The sequence below is a fragment of the Primulina huaijiensis genome, chromosome 18, assembly GCF_012295235.1.
Source record: "Primulina huaijiensis isolate GDHJ02 chromosome 18, ASM1229523v2, whole genome shotgun sequence".
NCBI classification, from domain to species: domain Eukaryota; kingdom Viridiplantae; phylum Streptophyta; class Magnoliopsida; order Lamiales; family Gesneriaceae; genus Primulina; species Primulina huaijiensis.
The window spans coordinates 1,296,089-1,312,518 of NC_133323.1; the positions used below are offsets into that span (position 1 = coordinate 1,296,089).

Consider the following 16,430-nt stretch of genomic DNA (forward strand, 5'->3'; position numbering starts at 1 on the left):
TACGAGACGATCTTACAAGTCAACGTAGTATAACGAATATCTTATTTTAATCACTCGTAAAAAAATATTAATTTTTATGTCAAAAATATTATTTATTGTAAATATTTACAAGATATACACATTTTACATATAAAAATTAATGAAAATGTCTCACAAAAAATATATTAATATTTAAAATATCACAAAAAGTCAAATATTTTCTCTGTATCGATCGATTCATTCGCCTACACACCGACGGGCGGTGCGAAATTCTTCACATGGGGCCAACTTAGAAGTACATGAAGCACCCAATGACATCTTCTTATGTTTACCATATATATATAAATACATATCAGCATATTATTTGGATAATATTTAGGGAAACTGCAATTCACGTTAATTTTTTGTCAATTTAATTTTTTTTAATATGAGGTAATGATGTGACATCACATACAAGTGAGTGTCACGAGTCAAAAAAATAACCAAAATTGATTAAGACTAAAAATATCAAAATCACAAAAAACAATTCTTGCATGTATGTATGTATAATAAATACTCTGGAAAGAGGGTTTTGTTAAAATATGGAGAGAAAGGATCAAATTATAATTCCGATACATTCATAGTCCACCTCCCAATATATAAATCCATGTAAATAAAATAATAAAATCAGATCACACACACTGATGTGTATCTCTCTCTCTCTCTCTGTGTGTGTATATATATATATATATATTTACTCTCCACGCAACGAAGCCTCGTCTTCTCCAATCTTCATCACTCGTCGAATTTTCCATCTGGATCTGCTCTGCTGTAATTCATATCCATGCATGGGTATTAATCGAATGCAGCTAGCTAGCATAGTTATATATCAATATCTCCATTATTAAATAAATTAACTATATTTGCATATATACAACAATAAAAAATGGACAAGTACGAGGTTGTGAAGGATTTGGGAGCTGGAAATTTCGGCGTCGCCAGGCTTTTAAGGCACAAAGAAACGAAGGAACTCGTCGCCGTGAAATACATCGAGCGTGGCCATAAGGTACGTACGTAATTTTAATCAATACATATATATATATATATCACTGATTCAAAATTTTGTTTTTTCCCCTTCGAATATTGATTGAAGTTGATCTTGTTTTATGACTGCGATGAAATATGTATTGCAGATTGATGAGAATGTGGCCAGAGAAATAATCAATCACAGATCGCTTCGACATCCCAATATAATTCGCTTCAAAGAGGTACGTACAGAATCAGCTTCTCGATCTCGGGATCTATATATATATATATATTTGAAGAATTTTTCTTTTCATTTCAACCTTTGTTAGATTGATATGAATTCAATACTGGATGTTACTAGGTTGTGTTAACACCAACACATTTGGCTATCGTGATGGAATATGCAGTTGGTGGAGAACTATTCGATCGAATCTGTACCGCCGGTAGATTTAGTGAAGATGAGGTCAGTTTGTAATTTTAGTTATTCTTTTTAGACACCGTTTGACTCGTAGGTTGAGTTCTGATTTTTTGGGATCGATTGAATTATGTGTGAGGCAGGCCAGGTTCTTCTTTCAGCAGTTGATTTCTGGAGTCTGTTACTGCCACTCCATGGTAAGTATAAATATATAGTAAANCACTTTACTAGACGGAAAGCCAGCACCTCGGCTCAAAATCTGTGATTTTGGTTACTCCAAGGTCTTAATTAATCTCATTCTATAAACTTTTTTTTTAATATAAATTTTCATGAAAACTAAAAAAAAAATTTGTTGTTTGTCTAGTCATCTGTATTGCATTCGAGGCCGAAGTCAACGGTCGGCACACCGGCGTATATAGCACCGGAAGTTCTCAATCGTCGAGAATATGATGGAAAGGTAATCAAGTTTTGCACGAAAAATATATATAAAAAAATTTATAATTTTTAATAAAATGGAGTTTCGATAAGATATTAAAAGTAAAATTTATATTTAATGAAGTATAAAATCAAAGGCTTTTTGTTCGAGAGGTTCCAATAAGTAAGGGACTGTTGTTCACTTATGTTTATTACATTAAAATCCTTGTACTTGGAATAGATGGCAGATGTGTGGTCGTGTGGAGTCACACTTTACGTGATGTTGGTGGGAGCTTACCCTTTCGAAGATCCAAATGATCCGAAGAATTTCAGGAAGACAATTTCAGTGAGTATATATGTATATATTTACAAACCCACAACAATTGGAAATTACAACATATAAATTTTACATTTTTAATCAATTCTTCTTACTCTTCAGAGGATTATGGGCGTTCAATACACGATCCCAGATTATGTCTATATTTCTCGAGATTGTAGGCACCTTTTATCGCGTATTTTTGTCGCACTTCCATCCCGGGTATGTATGTATGTATGTATGTATATTGATCCATGAATAACATGTTACACTATTAAATCAGGAGTCAATTATGTAATTCAATTATCGCCTTTGAACGACACAAGTGTAAATTTTTACTTGCAGAGAATCAGCATAAAAGAGATAAAAAACCATCCTTGGTTCTTGAAGAATTTGCCAAGCGATCTTACTGAAACTAATCAAGCAGTGTACTACCAGAAGGATAATCCTAGTTTTTCCTTTCAAACCATTGATGAAATAATGAAGATAGTTACTGAAGCCAAAATTCCACCTCCCTCATCTAGACCAGTTCCGGGTTTCGGTTGGGGAGGAGAAGTGGATCAAGAATGGGAGTCCGATATAGAAGAAGATGATGACAACAACGAAGATGAGTATGATAAGCAAGTGAAGCAGGTTCATGCAAGTGGAGAGTTCTATCTTAATTCATCATGATTTGAACATTGCATTTTAACAAATAAATCAAGTTTGGAAGTGTGTACGAGTACAATATATAAGCAATATTATTCGGGGCATTTAAATTTATAATCTTCCTGCCACATTTATTTTTAAAAATGACATCCATTTGCTAAAAACACGTAATGCAACTTGTTACATCATGCTATTTTGATAAATTGAGGTCGTTTTTTTAGATACACATGGAGATGTCATTTTTGAAACTCACTCTCTCATAATATTCACAAAGTCTGCAATAATTTACTCAATATTTCGGTGGACAGCATCTAAGTTACAACGTGTTTGTGTCTGGAAAATTCAGAAGAACTACAATCGTAGATATTTTGACTAGAATCCCTGCAACAACTTGCATGTATATAAATGTATATTCAAGACTACCAACAAAATCGAATGAAGTACGTGTTAAAAACAAAACAACAGAATAGCTACATTGTCCTTCACCGCAGATCTTTATATCGTTGATTAATTAACTTAATGTCCCTGTAGATGTACACAGAAATTCCTAGAGTATAGTAAGTAGGTTCATGGTCTGGAGCCAATTTATGAAGAGAACAAACAAAAAAGAGAGGAAAACTTTACACAAAATCTAAATGTCGACAAGTCGAGCATGTTTGAACATACATTTCGCAGAATTCCCAAGGTCAAACATCCTTTGATCCATTGGATGTTTCTTTTCCAATTTTATAGTAATTTATCATTCCTTCAAACCTCTTCTTATGGTCTTTTTCAACCCCTTCTCTTCTTTGGCACTAGTTTAGAACCACGTACCACAAGTCGTTAGTGTAATGATACTATGAGCCAAGAATCTCAGCAGAAGCTTCAGATAGATTGTGACACAAAACAACTTCAAGAATCAGAGGCCCAGCGTATCTAGGTCGTACTTGAAATATTAGTATAAGACTGTTGAGGACTTGACTTCTTCAGTTTAACCCAAGCTTCTCAACAAATGTTGGCAGGAATTCATATATGTATATAAGCATGTGTAGAAGGTGTGAAACAAAGGAGGGGAGCGAGGATGGACAGGTTTCTTTCATCGAAACAAGGACAAAACACCCCACTGATGTAAAAAACCTTCTCCAGTGGTCACTTCAAGCACCAGCAGAACAAGTACAGCCAGCATTGCTGCCCTTCCATTCCATGTTTCTGCACTTTTTGTCCAGCCCCATTCCCAAACAAGAACAGGGGGAGGTAACTGCCTACGCTGTGAATCATATGCAGCAAGAAGCTCTTCCACACTTCCAAGTGGAACTAATGACTACAGTAAACATCAGATACATCATAAATACAAAGTAACATTTGAAATCATAAAAACAATAGAAAATAAAGAGAAACATAAAATGAGCCAAATATCTTAAGCAATAATCATCTGTCTTCCTCCAACTTTTGACAATAGATTAGCCAGACAAAAAACCACTCGCTGCAAAAAAATCGAAAAGTTTTCACTCACCTGTCGAGCTTCAAGATTGGAAACGGCCATTGCTCCAACATATGGAAGACTTTCAATTACTGCATCAGCCAAATCCAAAATAAAAGTAGGTTCACAGCCAAGTGCTGGAACGCGTCCCCAGTTCTCTATGCCAGATTCTAAAGCCAACTCCTTGTATTCAACATCGATTTCCTCTAATGTCTCAATATGTTCGCTCACAAAACTGTGGTATGATATGAGATGAGACACTTATTCGTAAAAAAATACAAGATTAAAAAAACATTTGCAGCTAAAAGCAAAGCCGAGCTTGGAGTAATTTCAGACACTGAAAAAAGTGGTGAAATGATGATTTAGCAGTACCTAATTGGGACAGCCAGGAGACTCTTCACTCCTTTCCTTCCAAGCTCAATTATTGTCTCATCTGTGTATGGCTTCAGCCACTCTACTGGCCCAACCCTACTCTGCAGCAAATTAAACCAAGCAAACCAAATCAATATAACAATATGATATTCACTTAAAAGTAATATAAGCTGTAGAGGCTATATTTGCCAGGTTGAAAAAGATCAAAGCTTGAAAATAATGAAGTCATTGGTTCCAATAGCAAATAGAAGACCAAAACCGGAGGCGTCTACGTAAGCTAAGATGCATTTTAGATGACAACAATTTTCTAGCCCAGAAAGGAAATTCATATCACCTCATGTTGCGAACTAAATCTTCAGTTGATTCAAAATAAAAAGAATTACACTAATATGAGTGAAACGCTCAGCCAAGGGATTAAATCTTTTACAAGATACCCTAGCTCAAGCTAGTTTAAACATGAATGAATCCTTCTAACAAAATCTAACGTTCCTTATATTCATGTTTCCACTTCTACAAGTCACTATTAGGCCCAATTCAATTAAGCCCATTACAATACCAAATCTTAAACTATTCAAGCCCAGTATATTTAGGTTCCTAACACCTCACACGTGGTGCACTGATAATTTGACTAGATCGTTTATGGCAAAAGAGAGAACGGCATAAAGCACCTGATAGGCAAGGGTATATGCGTTGTCTATCCTTCTCTTTTCCAGTTCTTCCATAATCAAGTCCACGCATTCCTCCATTTCAGCCTTGTATGGATCACCAGCATCCTCCACGTATGCAAGAGGTACCCCGTGAGCACTAAAAAAAATCATCACCTATGACAAACAAAGATAGTGGATCATAAAACATAAAGTCATATCCAGGTTAATGGTCAGGACATGCCATCACATTTTTAAAGTTTCACATGCATGGTACAAATACGAAGATGTGCATGTTTAGGAGGAGTTGTCAAAATTGTTAGACATGATGGTTGTACATCAGACTCATGTTTCAGATAGGGGCAAGGCTGTCAATCACTTTCAACTTTATATATTCCTAGATGGCCATGCAATTATTTCAGGCAAGAAAGATTCCCCTCCCTCAAATTCTTATAGCCCTGACAGGCCTAAAGGAAAGAAAGATCTTCTGACTATGTATAAGAGCAGTAACCTATTTAGAAGAGAGAAACCATCATTCATGTGCACCACAGAGCTAATCTTTGCTTCCCCTCGTCCAAAATGACCACCACTGGATCCTCAGTCCTAAATTCATTCCTATTTCCTTCAAATGAATGAAGTTCCTGAAATTCCTTTCCTATTTAACTCAATCTCATCCCAACTTCTCATCCTCACGGTTAAAGCCCCCTTGAATATAAATGTAAGCCATTCAACACATGAAGCGAACAGGGACATAATAGTTTCAGCATATTTGATCAGGTCAATGATACCCAGTATGCCTAGCTATCAAGTCTAGATATAATAATTTGAATATAAATTTTGTGGGGATGAACATGTGGTATATGATTCAATACAAGTCTTGGACAAATGAAGAAGGATGTTTCAACAAAAGCGTAACAAACCACCGGTCGGATTACCTCCTCTGGGCGATCAAAATTTCCCAACTCTTTCTCAATCAAGTCTCCCATAGCTTTTATATATCCTTCACGCTGATACCATGAAGGAATGACAGTGTGTTGCATGTTCACTAGATATTCATCCTCCCTGTATATTGACACATTCAAGAATCAGATTATGGCATTGATAGTGAAAAAAATCACGAAAGAGTCACAAGCAAACAGCTATACCTGAATATATTCTCCAGAAGCCGAAGGCTTGAACCACTAGTTGATATTGAAAATTGGGGGTAGAGAGGAAGTACAACGAGTTTTGTAATTTTGTCTCGCTTAATCTATAAATAAATAGAAAGCAAAATATCACAATAATAACCGATAAATTGACCATAGCAAACACAAATATCTCATTACTGATGAGCTGGCGATAGCAAACAAGAGAAAATTGACAACACAGCGGGAGGGGAGCAAAAGTCATACTATCATAGAATAGTTTTTTGAATTTCTCAGTCACAAATTGAATGGCCTGTTGCCTTTTGGAGCAAACGAAACAATTTTTATTTATGTCCCCCATTTGAAAAGGACGTGAATACTAAATCATACTTATTAATTCTCAAATAAAAATATGGCAAACACTATCTGATTAGCACAGAGAAAGGGAATGGAAAAAAATACTCACAGCTTGCACAAGAAAGCACAAGTCTAATATCTCATGACAATTGGAAAAAAATCAAAAGACAAACCCCATGTGCAAGGAAATAGTCTCTAAACACCCAGAATGTCACCCATCCCGAGGCTTTCCCATATTCTTATATCCAGATTTTTAATAATAACTCCAATTTAAATTTCCACTACACACTTCGATGTATGGTTGTTCACCACTTCATGAGATCTCTACATCTGCAGGCTCTTAAAAACTAAGTGAACTAAAAACATCTATAGCACACAACAAGATGCAATTGTTTCTGGCAATTATTCAAAGTTCATGTCAGCATCATATTCCAGGAACAAAAGAATAATGTGAAATATGAGTCCGTACAATCATAAAACAAATTTGAATCAACAAACCATGCAGTTATTTCAGCTTGTTTAAGTTTGGAAGTGTGACAATTGAAAAATATTGCCAGCATTATAGACTTAATAGTGAGGGAAGATGGGTGGGGAATTCAATTCAGGGCAAAAAGGCAGAGGATCACCTGTTCAATAGCTTCTTCAGTAAATGGATGCCAGTAACGCATACCAACATACACATTCGCAAGGACATTCTTAGCACATAGTGCCTTTTTCAACTCCTCGGCCTGGAAAAAGCAACCCCATTCAGATTAACTTGTAGAACCAGATATTTAAGATACCATGGGAGAAAAGAAACTGGATTAAAACCACTAGCAAAAATATTATTGGTTTTTCTCATTTGCAGTTTTTAGCACAGAAATTAAAGAAATGAAGGTGTTCAACACAGAGGGAACATTATAAAAGTGGTCATTATTCTATCTGCATTTATATGCCAAAAAATCCACATTAATTTGTACAACCTGGTAAAGGCTGACAGCTCAAAAGAGAGAAAGTTTAAAAGTCCAATGACGTTATCCACAAGCCATCTTACTTACCTCCCCAATGCTCTTCACCTAACCACAGAAAAAAGTCATGTGATGATTCAACCAGAAATGTCTAGGGAATTATTAGTAAAGTGTTTCATACGTCTACAAATCAAACGTCAATAATTTTGTTTGTCTACAATTCTAATAGTAAATAAATCATACGCCATTCTCCATGATGACTCATGGACAATCAAATTATAAAATAACAGGCCCTCGTTAACAAATTAAAAGAAAAACTTTTTCATATTAATAATCATCAATCACCGTAGATATTGAAATCCTTAAGCAAGAATTTTGAATCAACTTCGAGAAAACCATGCCTGGGCATCAGTAATACGCCGCAGAGGAGAACCACCACCTATTGAAGCATAGCCTTCTTTGCTCTTAGGAGATCTAACAACAGATACGAACTGTGCCAGAGGCTTTTGAAGAAAACGAAATGGCCTTGGCAGTCGAATTATATCCTACATTCCATATTACAATCCAAAACATTACATAAAACGAAAAATAACTTCAACGTTTCTCCACAGTAGAATCAAAAGAATGGTCAAACTGAAAGGAACCAACCGGATCAGCAAAAAGGTTAAACAGGAATGGCTGCACATCTTCTAGAGTTTCAGGGCCTCCAAGATTAAGTAATAGAACCCCTAACTTTTCATTACCAACAATTGAAGTAGAGGACATTTCTTGAGATCCAGGAGTGGCCAGAACTCCTGGCTGTGATGAGTTTGTGTGCAGAGGTTGTGCCATAGTTACAGGTGTCCTGGGCCATCCCAGGTAAAATCTTGTAGCCAGGGATCGCTTTGCCAAATTATAAATGGACAAAGCCTCCAATTGTACTCTACTGCAAGGACATGTCTCATGGGAAGAAAGTTTGGCCCGCGGCAGTAGTCTAAGAAAATGCATTAAAGCAACTAGTGTTAAACCATTCGTGTATCCGAACAAACAGAAAACAATTCACCAGAACTATGCCAGCTTAGATAATCAAAGGCTTAATCTTTAACAAGCTTGACATTTTGAAACCAGAGAAAAGTTATATGCCTTATCATCTCTCAAGCCTTAACCTACTTAGCCAGTGATATATTAACAACAGATATTGTGAGAATATCAAACAGAACCATAAGGTTCAGAGGTAGAGACACAAAGCTAGTCAAAAAGATGACTTAATATGCAAAAAAAATTACAATTTAGAAAACTTAAATGCGGAATTTAGTACCTTTTTTTCAATTGAACGGGCTACTTAATTTCCCCCAACCCACCTCCACCGATATGTAAGGCACGGGCAGCATTAAAACTCATTCTAAATGAAACCACTCATGCTGTCAACATTCAAAAACATTTCTTGCTCACCTACATCACAAGAACATCGACAACTATGCCATCCAGGTAAAACCCAGTTTCTTAGCCAAGTCCCAAGCGGTCTGCTCTAAATTTTGCCCAGTTCCACCGTCCGATTGAACAGAAGAGTGGTACCCACTTACTAATAATTCGCCCCGATGATGAATCTTACGCATGCACAAAACACAAAGTCTATTTATGCACAAGGAAGATCAAATACAAGTTCGATTTCACATACCACTGAATGAACACAAAATTTAGATGCAATTTTCAACTGTAAATCACAGTAAGCGCAGATACTGAGAGTTCAGTAGTGAGTAAACAAAGAAGAAAAAAATCCTTACAGTGGAGGGGAAGGGGTCTGAATTCGTATATTCATCGATGATTGGTTCATTCCGAAAATGGGATTGGGATTCCGCGAGAATCAAAGGCGAATCATGGCAAAACAACAGCTATTTGTTTGTGTAGAGCAACCGGCCACGTATTTCTCAAATTATCCTCTTGACCTCCTCGCTTCCTCTGGCTAACTCAAAGAAACCCCCCACAAAGTGAAGACCTCAACTGCAATTATCATACCATTTAATTTAAGAGAAATGATATTTATATTCCAAAAAATTTATAATCACATCACGCTTTTGATATTTAATGCACTTTCTTACCAAATTATCCCTTTTTACATCCATATTTTTAAGACTAATATATCCTTCTTTATAAATACACACACACACACACACACACACACACACACATATATATATAGTAGGTCTCTTGTGAGACGGTCTCACTAATCTTTATCTGTAAGACGAGTCAACTCTACCGATGTTCACAATAAAAAGTAATACTATTAGCATAAAAAATAATATTTTTTCATGGATGACCCAAATAAGAGATTCGTCTCACAAAATAAGACCAGTGAGACCGTCTCACACAAGTTTTTACCATATATATATATATGTTGTTTTGTCAAATGCAATCAAATGTTGCTTACAAGTGACTTTCAATATTTAATTATTCAAGAAAAAGTTTGCTGACAAAAAACCGCTCTGTAATATAATTTTTCTCAAAATAATTATTATAATAGGAACTCAATTTCTGCCATTTCGACGAAATACGATAATAAAACACAAAAAATGAAGATGAATAGACAAATTACTTTTAAAATTTTAATAAGACAATAGATCATTTAATATACTTTAGTCCAGAGGTATGAGTTCTTATGGTCAAATTATACATCATCCAAAGAAATTCAGCTACGAAATACTTCTTCCAAAACCAAGCAAATCTTACATGAACACCAAAACATCCCCCCGCTTCAGAGATAAAATAATTAACAATATGATTTCCAACAAAAGAAATACAGTTTTAGTCACTGAAATCCATACTTCCACTGCGAGAGCTACTGGCATTTCGACTGTGTAATGAGAGGTTTCTCATATGGCCGTTAGCCGTGGTAGAGCCGTCTGGTTTATGCTCCTGGAAGAACTTCTCGCGCTCCACATGTTTAGCTGGTGGCGGTGGGATTGCAACTGTGGGTTTACCTGTAATGGCTTCTTGTTTTGACTCCACGGGTGATGACCGGTTAACCATTTCTTGCTGTGGCTCAAGAGTTAGAGGTCGTATGAGGGGACGATGGAGCATTTCAGATGGCACAGAACGCCCAATCAACCCCAATGGTCTATCTATGGGGTGGTCTCCGTCATCTTCTGGCCGTATACAAGCTTTTCCTTTCCTTATCCTGTTCAAGAATGGGGTGTTTTTAGGATGGACTCTGATAAGATAAGCCAGAGGTGGCAGTAGCTGACACAATCGTTTTATAACATAATTGAAAAAGAAAGAGTGACCATGGAAATAAATTGGCGTTTGTATCATAAAATGATCAAGACATAATGTCAAGCTAGAAGCTTGAGAAGATGATCCAAATATAATAGACTATCTATTGTATGAGAGAGACACTCAAGTTTAGTTGCCACTCTAGTATTAGTTGCGGTGCCATACGAAATACTAACATAACGGCCTAAACAAAATCAGCTCAATTATTACATTTTAATTGATATGCCTTGCAGAATAGCAAGAGCAATTGTTGATCATACAGACACAATAGATAATCTATATATACTGGAGTAGCATACCTTCGATAAAGTTGTTCTGCCTCCTCCTCTTCTTCTACCTCTGTTTCTTGATGATCCATATGATTTGGAGTCGACGTTGTCCTGCAAGCTAAAAGAGCATCGTGCCTTTGTAACACTCTTTCTAGCTGCTCATTAAGCTCGATTGCTTGTGAAACCACCTTTTCATCCCTAAAAGATACATAAGAAAGATAAAAGACAGCAACTCAAAGACTAGGAATATATTTTTTATATTAAATATGCCGTGGTTACTCCTGGTCTACCCAAATCAACGTCACCAAAATTTTTTTGGTTAATTCGGCTGTCAACCAGCACAACGTACACCACCACAAGTTTTTTTCTGGATGGAGTTTATGTTATGTTGCATGGATACGGGCATGTATAGTATCGAATATTCGATACAGGGATACAACATTTTTGAAAATATTCGAGATGATACGGCTGAGATACGACAATTATTAAAATATATATAAATATTATATATTCATATAAATTTAGTATTAAAAATTATAGAGGATGTTACGGAGCTATGAGGTTGAGAGGCAGGTCTAGGGTTCAGCACAGTCAGGGAACATGGCTATGGCTCGTGACTGGCTAGGGTCGCGAGGCTAGGTCTAGGTTCGCTGGTCAGGGTTCGTGACTGGCTAGGGTTCGCCGTTGGAGTCGCACGTCCTGCTAGGGTTCACTGGTTGGAGTCGCTCGCGGCTAGGGTTTGTTGGTTGGCTTCGCTCGCGGCTAGGGTTCGTGGCTGGCTAGCGTAGCACAGCTATGTTTTGTGGCCGGCTAGTGTCGCACGGCCGAGGATGATCTTTGATATAAAATTGGAACTATAAAAGAACCAAACATCAAATTTCATTGCTATACAACTATTCCATTCCATTATTTTTCTGTGCGTCTCTATATATATATATATATATTGAAGGGGGGAACGATAATTAATATATCGCTAGACCATTATGATGTCAGGTGATGGAGGTCATATTCCTCTGCAGACCTTTTTTTTCAGGGTAGTAGTTATAGAATTTCAACACATTTAACAACAAAGCAGGTCGATACCAAACTTCCAGCGCACTTGCCCAATATGCATCATAAATTGTCATCAGTTTTGATCAACCGAGAGTATAATACTTTACATGAAGGTGTTCTTACCTAGAAGTCATAGCAAGATGCATTACTCGTTGCTTTTGAAATGAACACTGTTCCACGAGATCAAGTGTAAACTCATCCTTGGCTCCCTGAAAGGAAAATAAAGTCAGGACAATTGGGCAGCGAGCAACCAGACAGAAAATTACAAAACATTTTGCAGTAGCTAAATGGTACAAAGACTAAGAACAGTAAACTTATCAAAACAAAAACTGGGAATAGAAGTCTCGTCATTGTTGATAGGAAAATACAAATTTCAATAAATATTAAATACCTCAGGATGTTGAGTATCAACAGCATTGAGTACGTCCCTCAAAACTTCTAATGCCGTACCAGCCTTTTCAAGAATACTGTGACAGGTAATAAATTAAATTGTTTAAGACAAGAAAGAAAGACGAGCCAGGACAGAGATGCTTGGAAAAAAGGCATGTTTCAGCTTCCTAGCAGAACAAGTAAACACTAGAAACTCATTCGTTTGTAACAAAAAATACCTTAATCCAGAAACATTCTCATCCTGTGCTTGTGCTTGTGCCATGTTTCTTTCACTTGCAGGAGCAGCAGATTCCTTATCTGGTGGATTATTTTTATTCACATTCGCTGAATGAGGTTTCCGGACGTCTTGAGGCCTCTGAACGTCTTGAGGCCTCTGAGGAAATTGCACACCTGAATTCTGAAGAAGAGAGACAATCCTCCTTAGGTCACATATCCAAAAAAAACCAGAAATAAATTTTTTAGTATATTGTTTCTCGCCTTTTTAAGGGGGATTAACACTACCAATGGACCAGAATCTCCCTCAATTTAACTGATTTTATTTACAGATATTCCAAATACTGTTATAATTACATCGGTTTACATGCTTCTACTTCTACAATTTTCCTATAGTTGGACATTTATATAAAAGTGGAACGAGTTCAGTTGGTATCAGAATACAATGGATGTACAATTTCAAATTCTTATCAACAGTTTTCAAGCACTAAATAACAGTAATATCGTTCGGTATCAGAATACAATTGATGTACAATTTCAAATTATTCTCAAAAGTTTTCAAGCACTAAAGAACAGTAATATTGTTCTCTGGCCATGTTAAAATTCACCGACTGCATAATGGATTTTGAATCAATCAAACAAGCTGATTGAGCACAGGTTCACCCAAGGACTAAAAAGTAAACCAAGATGTAAACATTAAAAAATTCAACATAAGTCAGCGATGGCATACCACTAATTCAAAGTAAACACTATAATACTGAGGAAACCTTCCAGAAGCTCCGCCAAGAGATGTCTGAGCTGCATCTAGCAGAAGAAAAATCTTTTCCCGTACGGGAAGTTCCGACTGTGAAAAGAGACAGAAGAATTAGTTAATGATCCAATTTAGTCAGTCAGCTATTGAGAAACATAAATTGCTTAAAAGCCTACCTTTTTCTTAACTATTTTAACAAGTATAGGAAGAATTCCCATCTCTATAACCAGCTTGTGGACAGATTCTCCAACATTATTCATTAACATTTCCAGCAACTGACAAAAAAACGGTTTAAAAGAACAAACATGTAAATAAAGCTAGCATGGTCATAAGATAAATTGTTGAAGGACAATAAAGTTCTTATAAAAAAATTAGGCAGTTATTTTCAAAGTACATAAGCACTCACCATCACGGAAAAGAGTTGAGTGTTTGAGTTTTTGCTTCCAAGACGTTTTTTAATAGCTTTTATGACAACTTTAGCTTGTCTGCATGAAAAAATGGACAAATAGTGGTGAACATATAGCTTGAAGTCTTCGAGGCATATCATCTGCCTAACACAAGATTCTTCTGTATTTTAAGAAACATTAAAATATCATGATACCTTCAAGGACATTATCTAACCATAGAAATTATCCAAGCGCAAAAACAAGTTACACGACAACTAGGAACATATCAAGCATCATGGATAATTAGCAAGAATATTTATGTGTGTCACAAAACAAGGAATAAAAAAAAGATAATAGAAAATTCTCGGTGAAAAGAATTACTACAAATGAGCATGGCAAAATCCCAATCAGCATCAGAAAGAATAGCACAACAGCACACAAACAACACCTCCACGTCAACAATAGCTACACTTTAGCACTAAACCTTACTTGTGATCATGGGCGACTAGTTCGCAGATTTCGATATTTTTTGTCCAATCGGTATCAGTAAGTTTGTCGCTTGTTGCAAAACTAACAAGTTCGGCGGCCATATCTGTTTCTGATCCTTTCTCTGCAAGTAAAAACGTGAAGTTAAAATCATCATCAAATGGATTATTCGCCTCTATTAACTGAAACTACAAGATCTGTCCACTTGGACAGGTTCAGCAAGTGGCGAGGGAGGAGTGCGATCCCAACTTTTAAGTTACTTTTTGTGATGTTTGTAAACTGTGAGCCTTACTCCTGCAATCCAGTCAATCACACACCTCACCACTCCTCTCCGAAATGCTTGGATCCACCCTTACCAACCCAAAGCTAACACAGAAGTCACCACTTTTAATCAATATATCCATTAGCTTTTAGAAATCTCCTTATGCACACAAATCCGCTGTCATTAACTATTATGCCATCAGTAATTACTTATCCAAGAATTTAACCAAATCTTGCAATGAAAGAAAATGAGGTTCATAGACTGGATTTGAGTCTTCTTCTGCCTCCTAAAATGTATCGTTAAAGGTCAACTGATGTGGTTAACGTTTCAATGAACAATAGCTAATTCGAGATTACAAAAAACAAGAGATTGAAATTGACATATCTAACACATTTCTTAATATTTTTTCAGTTGACAGTCATAACAGCTCCTGATCGCCGCAGTTCAATTCCTTTCTTAAGGGATTACAAACTAGATGAACTAAAAAGTCATTTTTCTGATTAATTTATCTTCTGCTGATAATCCCCAAATTCAAATAATAAACCAAGATGGGTCTTAACGAACTCCTTAGTTTATCCTTTAGTTTCTTAACACTGATCACAGTAAACTAAAAAAATATGTATTAAATAAAAAATCACCATATTTACCTTCAGATCTCGTACAAAAAATCCCAACTCACAATCCCATTAAAAGTGTAAACATTTTCGTTCTTCATTAACAAAAAACAAAAAACAAAATGTAGTCCCCAAAATTTGCAGGCAAACCCACCCTTCAATCAGGATGAAAAATCAAAACCAAAAGCAAAAAACACCAAGATTTGGAAATACGCACCTGGGAAACAAGCAAAAAGTAAAACCAGAAGCTGCAACACTCCAATCCGTTTGTATGTACGCGTGTGTGTATGTATAGTTCTTACAAGTGGTGACACGTATATACAACTGTATACATATGTAAGCTAATCATGAAATAAATTTGAGACTCCTCTGTAATTTTTTTTTTATTTCAATGGGTTGATTCAAATTTTTTCCTCCTTGATTTAACTTTTTTCCCTGAAAACTTATAATCAAAATTATTTTTAAATCTGTCTCTCTAATAATCATAAAATATTAAAAAGTGCAGTTGGAGAGAATCTATGTTTTTTCTCAATCAAATTAGTGTGTTTGTGTGTGCGGGTTTCTTTCCTTAATAGCAGAGATTGTGAAAGCGACGCTGTCTGTTTATGCTATTGGTTGTCCAATAACACTCCATTTGCTATTTTTAATCACACTTGAAAAACTCTCCCCAAATATATGATGTGTATCTCAATTTTATTTTTTTTAGACCTGACATTGAAATAACAACATTATACGTTGATGTATGTAGTGTCGTATCAGTACTCCGATATAATTTGTAAAATTGAAATATGTATGACTAAATCATAAAAATATATAATTTTTTCTTTTAACATAACATTAAATTTAAAGTGAAAGAATTAATTTTACAACTATATAAATTTATCATAAATGTTAATTCTTGATATGTCATGATAAATATATAATTATAAAAATTCTTTTGTGAGATGGTCTTAAGAGTCAATTTTGTGAGATATATATCTTATTTGAGTCACCTATAAATTTTTTTTACTTTTTATTCCAAATGTGTTACTTATTATTATAAATATGGTTCAAAGTTGACCGGTCACACGGAATCCA

The 16,430-nt window shown here is 35.7% G+C and overlaps 3 protein-coding genes across 5 annotated transcripts; 1 reads left to right on the forward strand and 2 right to left on the reverse strand.

Moving 5' to 3' along the window:
- The first annotated feature begins 705 nt into the window (after window positions 1-705).
- On the forward strand, window positions 706-2,894 carry LOC140963725 (serine/threonine-protein kinase SAPK7-like). Its single transcript, XM_073423102.1, is given in 8 exon segments — window positions 706-1,024; window positions 1,152-1,226; window positions 1,346-1,447; window positions 1,543-1,680; window positions 1,764-1,856; window positions 2,055-2,159; window positions 2,253-2,351; window positions 2,475-2,894. Coding segments are annotated over 8 exon segments (1,059 nt in total). The 5' UTR covers window positions 706-904; the 3' UTR covers window positions 2,802-2,894.
- Window positions 2,895-3,244: 350 nt separating this feature from the next.
- LOC140963724 (ferrochelatase-2, chloroplastic-like) lies at window positions 3,245-9,651 on the reverse strand. The gene is made up of 10 exons (XM_073423101.1): window positions 9,444-9,651; window positions 8,329-8,653; window positions 8,082-8,225; window positions 7,360-7,461; window positions 6,398-6,501; window positions 6,188-6,314; window positions 5,277-5,429; window positions 4,609-4,709; window positions 4,270-4,471; window positions 3,245-4,077 (listed from the first exon to the last, which is right to left on the reverse strand). The coding sequence occupies exons 1-10, from the start codon at window positions 9,491-9,493 to the stop codon at window positions 3,853-3,855; spliced, it is 1,533 nt and encodes a 510-aa protein (XP_073279202.1). The 5' UTR covers window positions 9,494-9,651; the 3' UTR covers window positions 3,245-3,852.
- Window positions 9,652-10,236: 585 nt separating this feature from the next.
- LOC140965148 (TOM1-like protein 5) lies at window positions 10,237-15,891 on the reverse strand. Of its 3 annotated transcripts, none has more exons than XM_073425214.1 (10): window positions 15,571-15,891; window positions 14,481-14,599; window positions 14,012-14,090; window positions 13,782-13,880; window positions 13,585-13,698; window positions 12,860-13,038; window positions 12,643-12,718; window positions 12,375-12,460; window positions 11,229-11,396; window positions 10,237-10,834 (listed from the first exon to the last, which is right to left on the reverse strand). In XM_073425214.1, the coding sequence occupies exons 2-10, from the start codon at window positions 14,579-14,581 to the stop codon at window positions 10,462-10,464; spliced, it is 1,275 nt and encodes a 424-aa protein (XP_073281315.1). In that variant the 5' UTR covers window positions 14,582-14,599; window positions 15,571-15,891; the 3' UTR covers window positions 10,237-10,461. The 3 variants fall into 3 exon arrangements, with proteins under 3 accessions (XP_073281315.1, XP_073281317.1, XP_073281316.1); XM_073425216.1 differs by lacking the exon at window positions 15,571-15,891 and adding an exon at window positions 15,387-15,553; XM_073425215.1 differs by lacking the exon at window positions 15,571-15,891 and adding an exon at window positions 14,770-14,790.
- Window positions 15,892-16,430: the final 539 nt, after the last annotated feature.

Bases quoted from the DNA above. Each gene is read 5' to 3' on its own strand.
- LOC140963724 (XM_073423101.1), bottom strand. From the start codon at position 9,493: ATGAACCAATCATCGATGAATATACGAATTCAGACCCCTTCCCCTCCA. The intron at 8,654-9,443 runs GTAAGGATTTTT...GCATTTTCTTAG, and splicing joins CAGACCCCTTCCCCTCCACT to ACTACTGCCGCGGGCCAAAC. The intron at 4,472-4,608 runs GTACTGCTAAAT...ATCATACCACAG, and splicing joins CTCCTGGCTGTCCCAATTAG to TTTTGTGAGCGAACATATTG.
- LOC140965148 (XM_073425214.1), bottom strand. From the start codon at position 14,581: ATGGCCGCCGAACTTGTTAGTTTTGCAACAAGCGACAAACTTACTGAT. The intron at 13,699-13,781 runs GTAGGCTTTTAA...CTCTTTTCACAG, and splicing joins TTAAAATAGTTAAGAAAAAG to TCGGAACTTCCCGTACGGGA. The intron at 10,835-11,228 runs GTATGCTACTCC...ATTCTTGAACAG, and splicing joins GCAGAACAACTTTATCGAAG to GATAAGGAAAGGAAAAGCTT.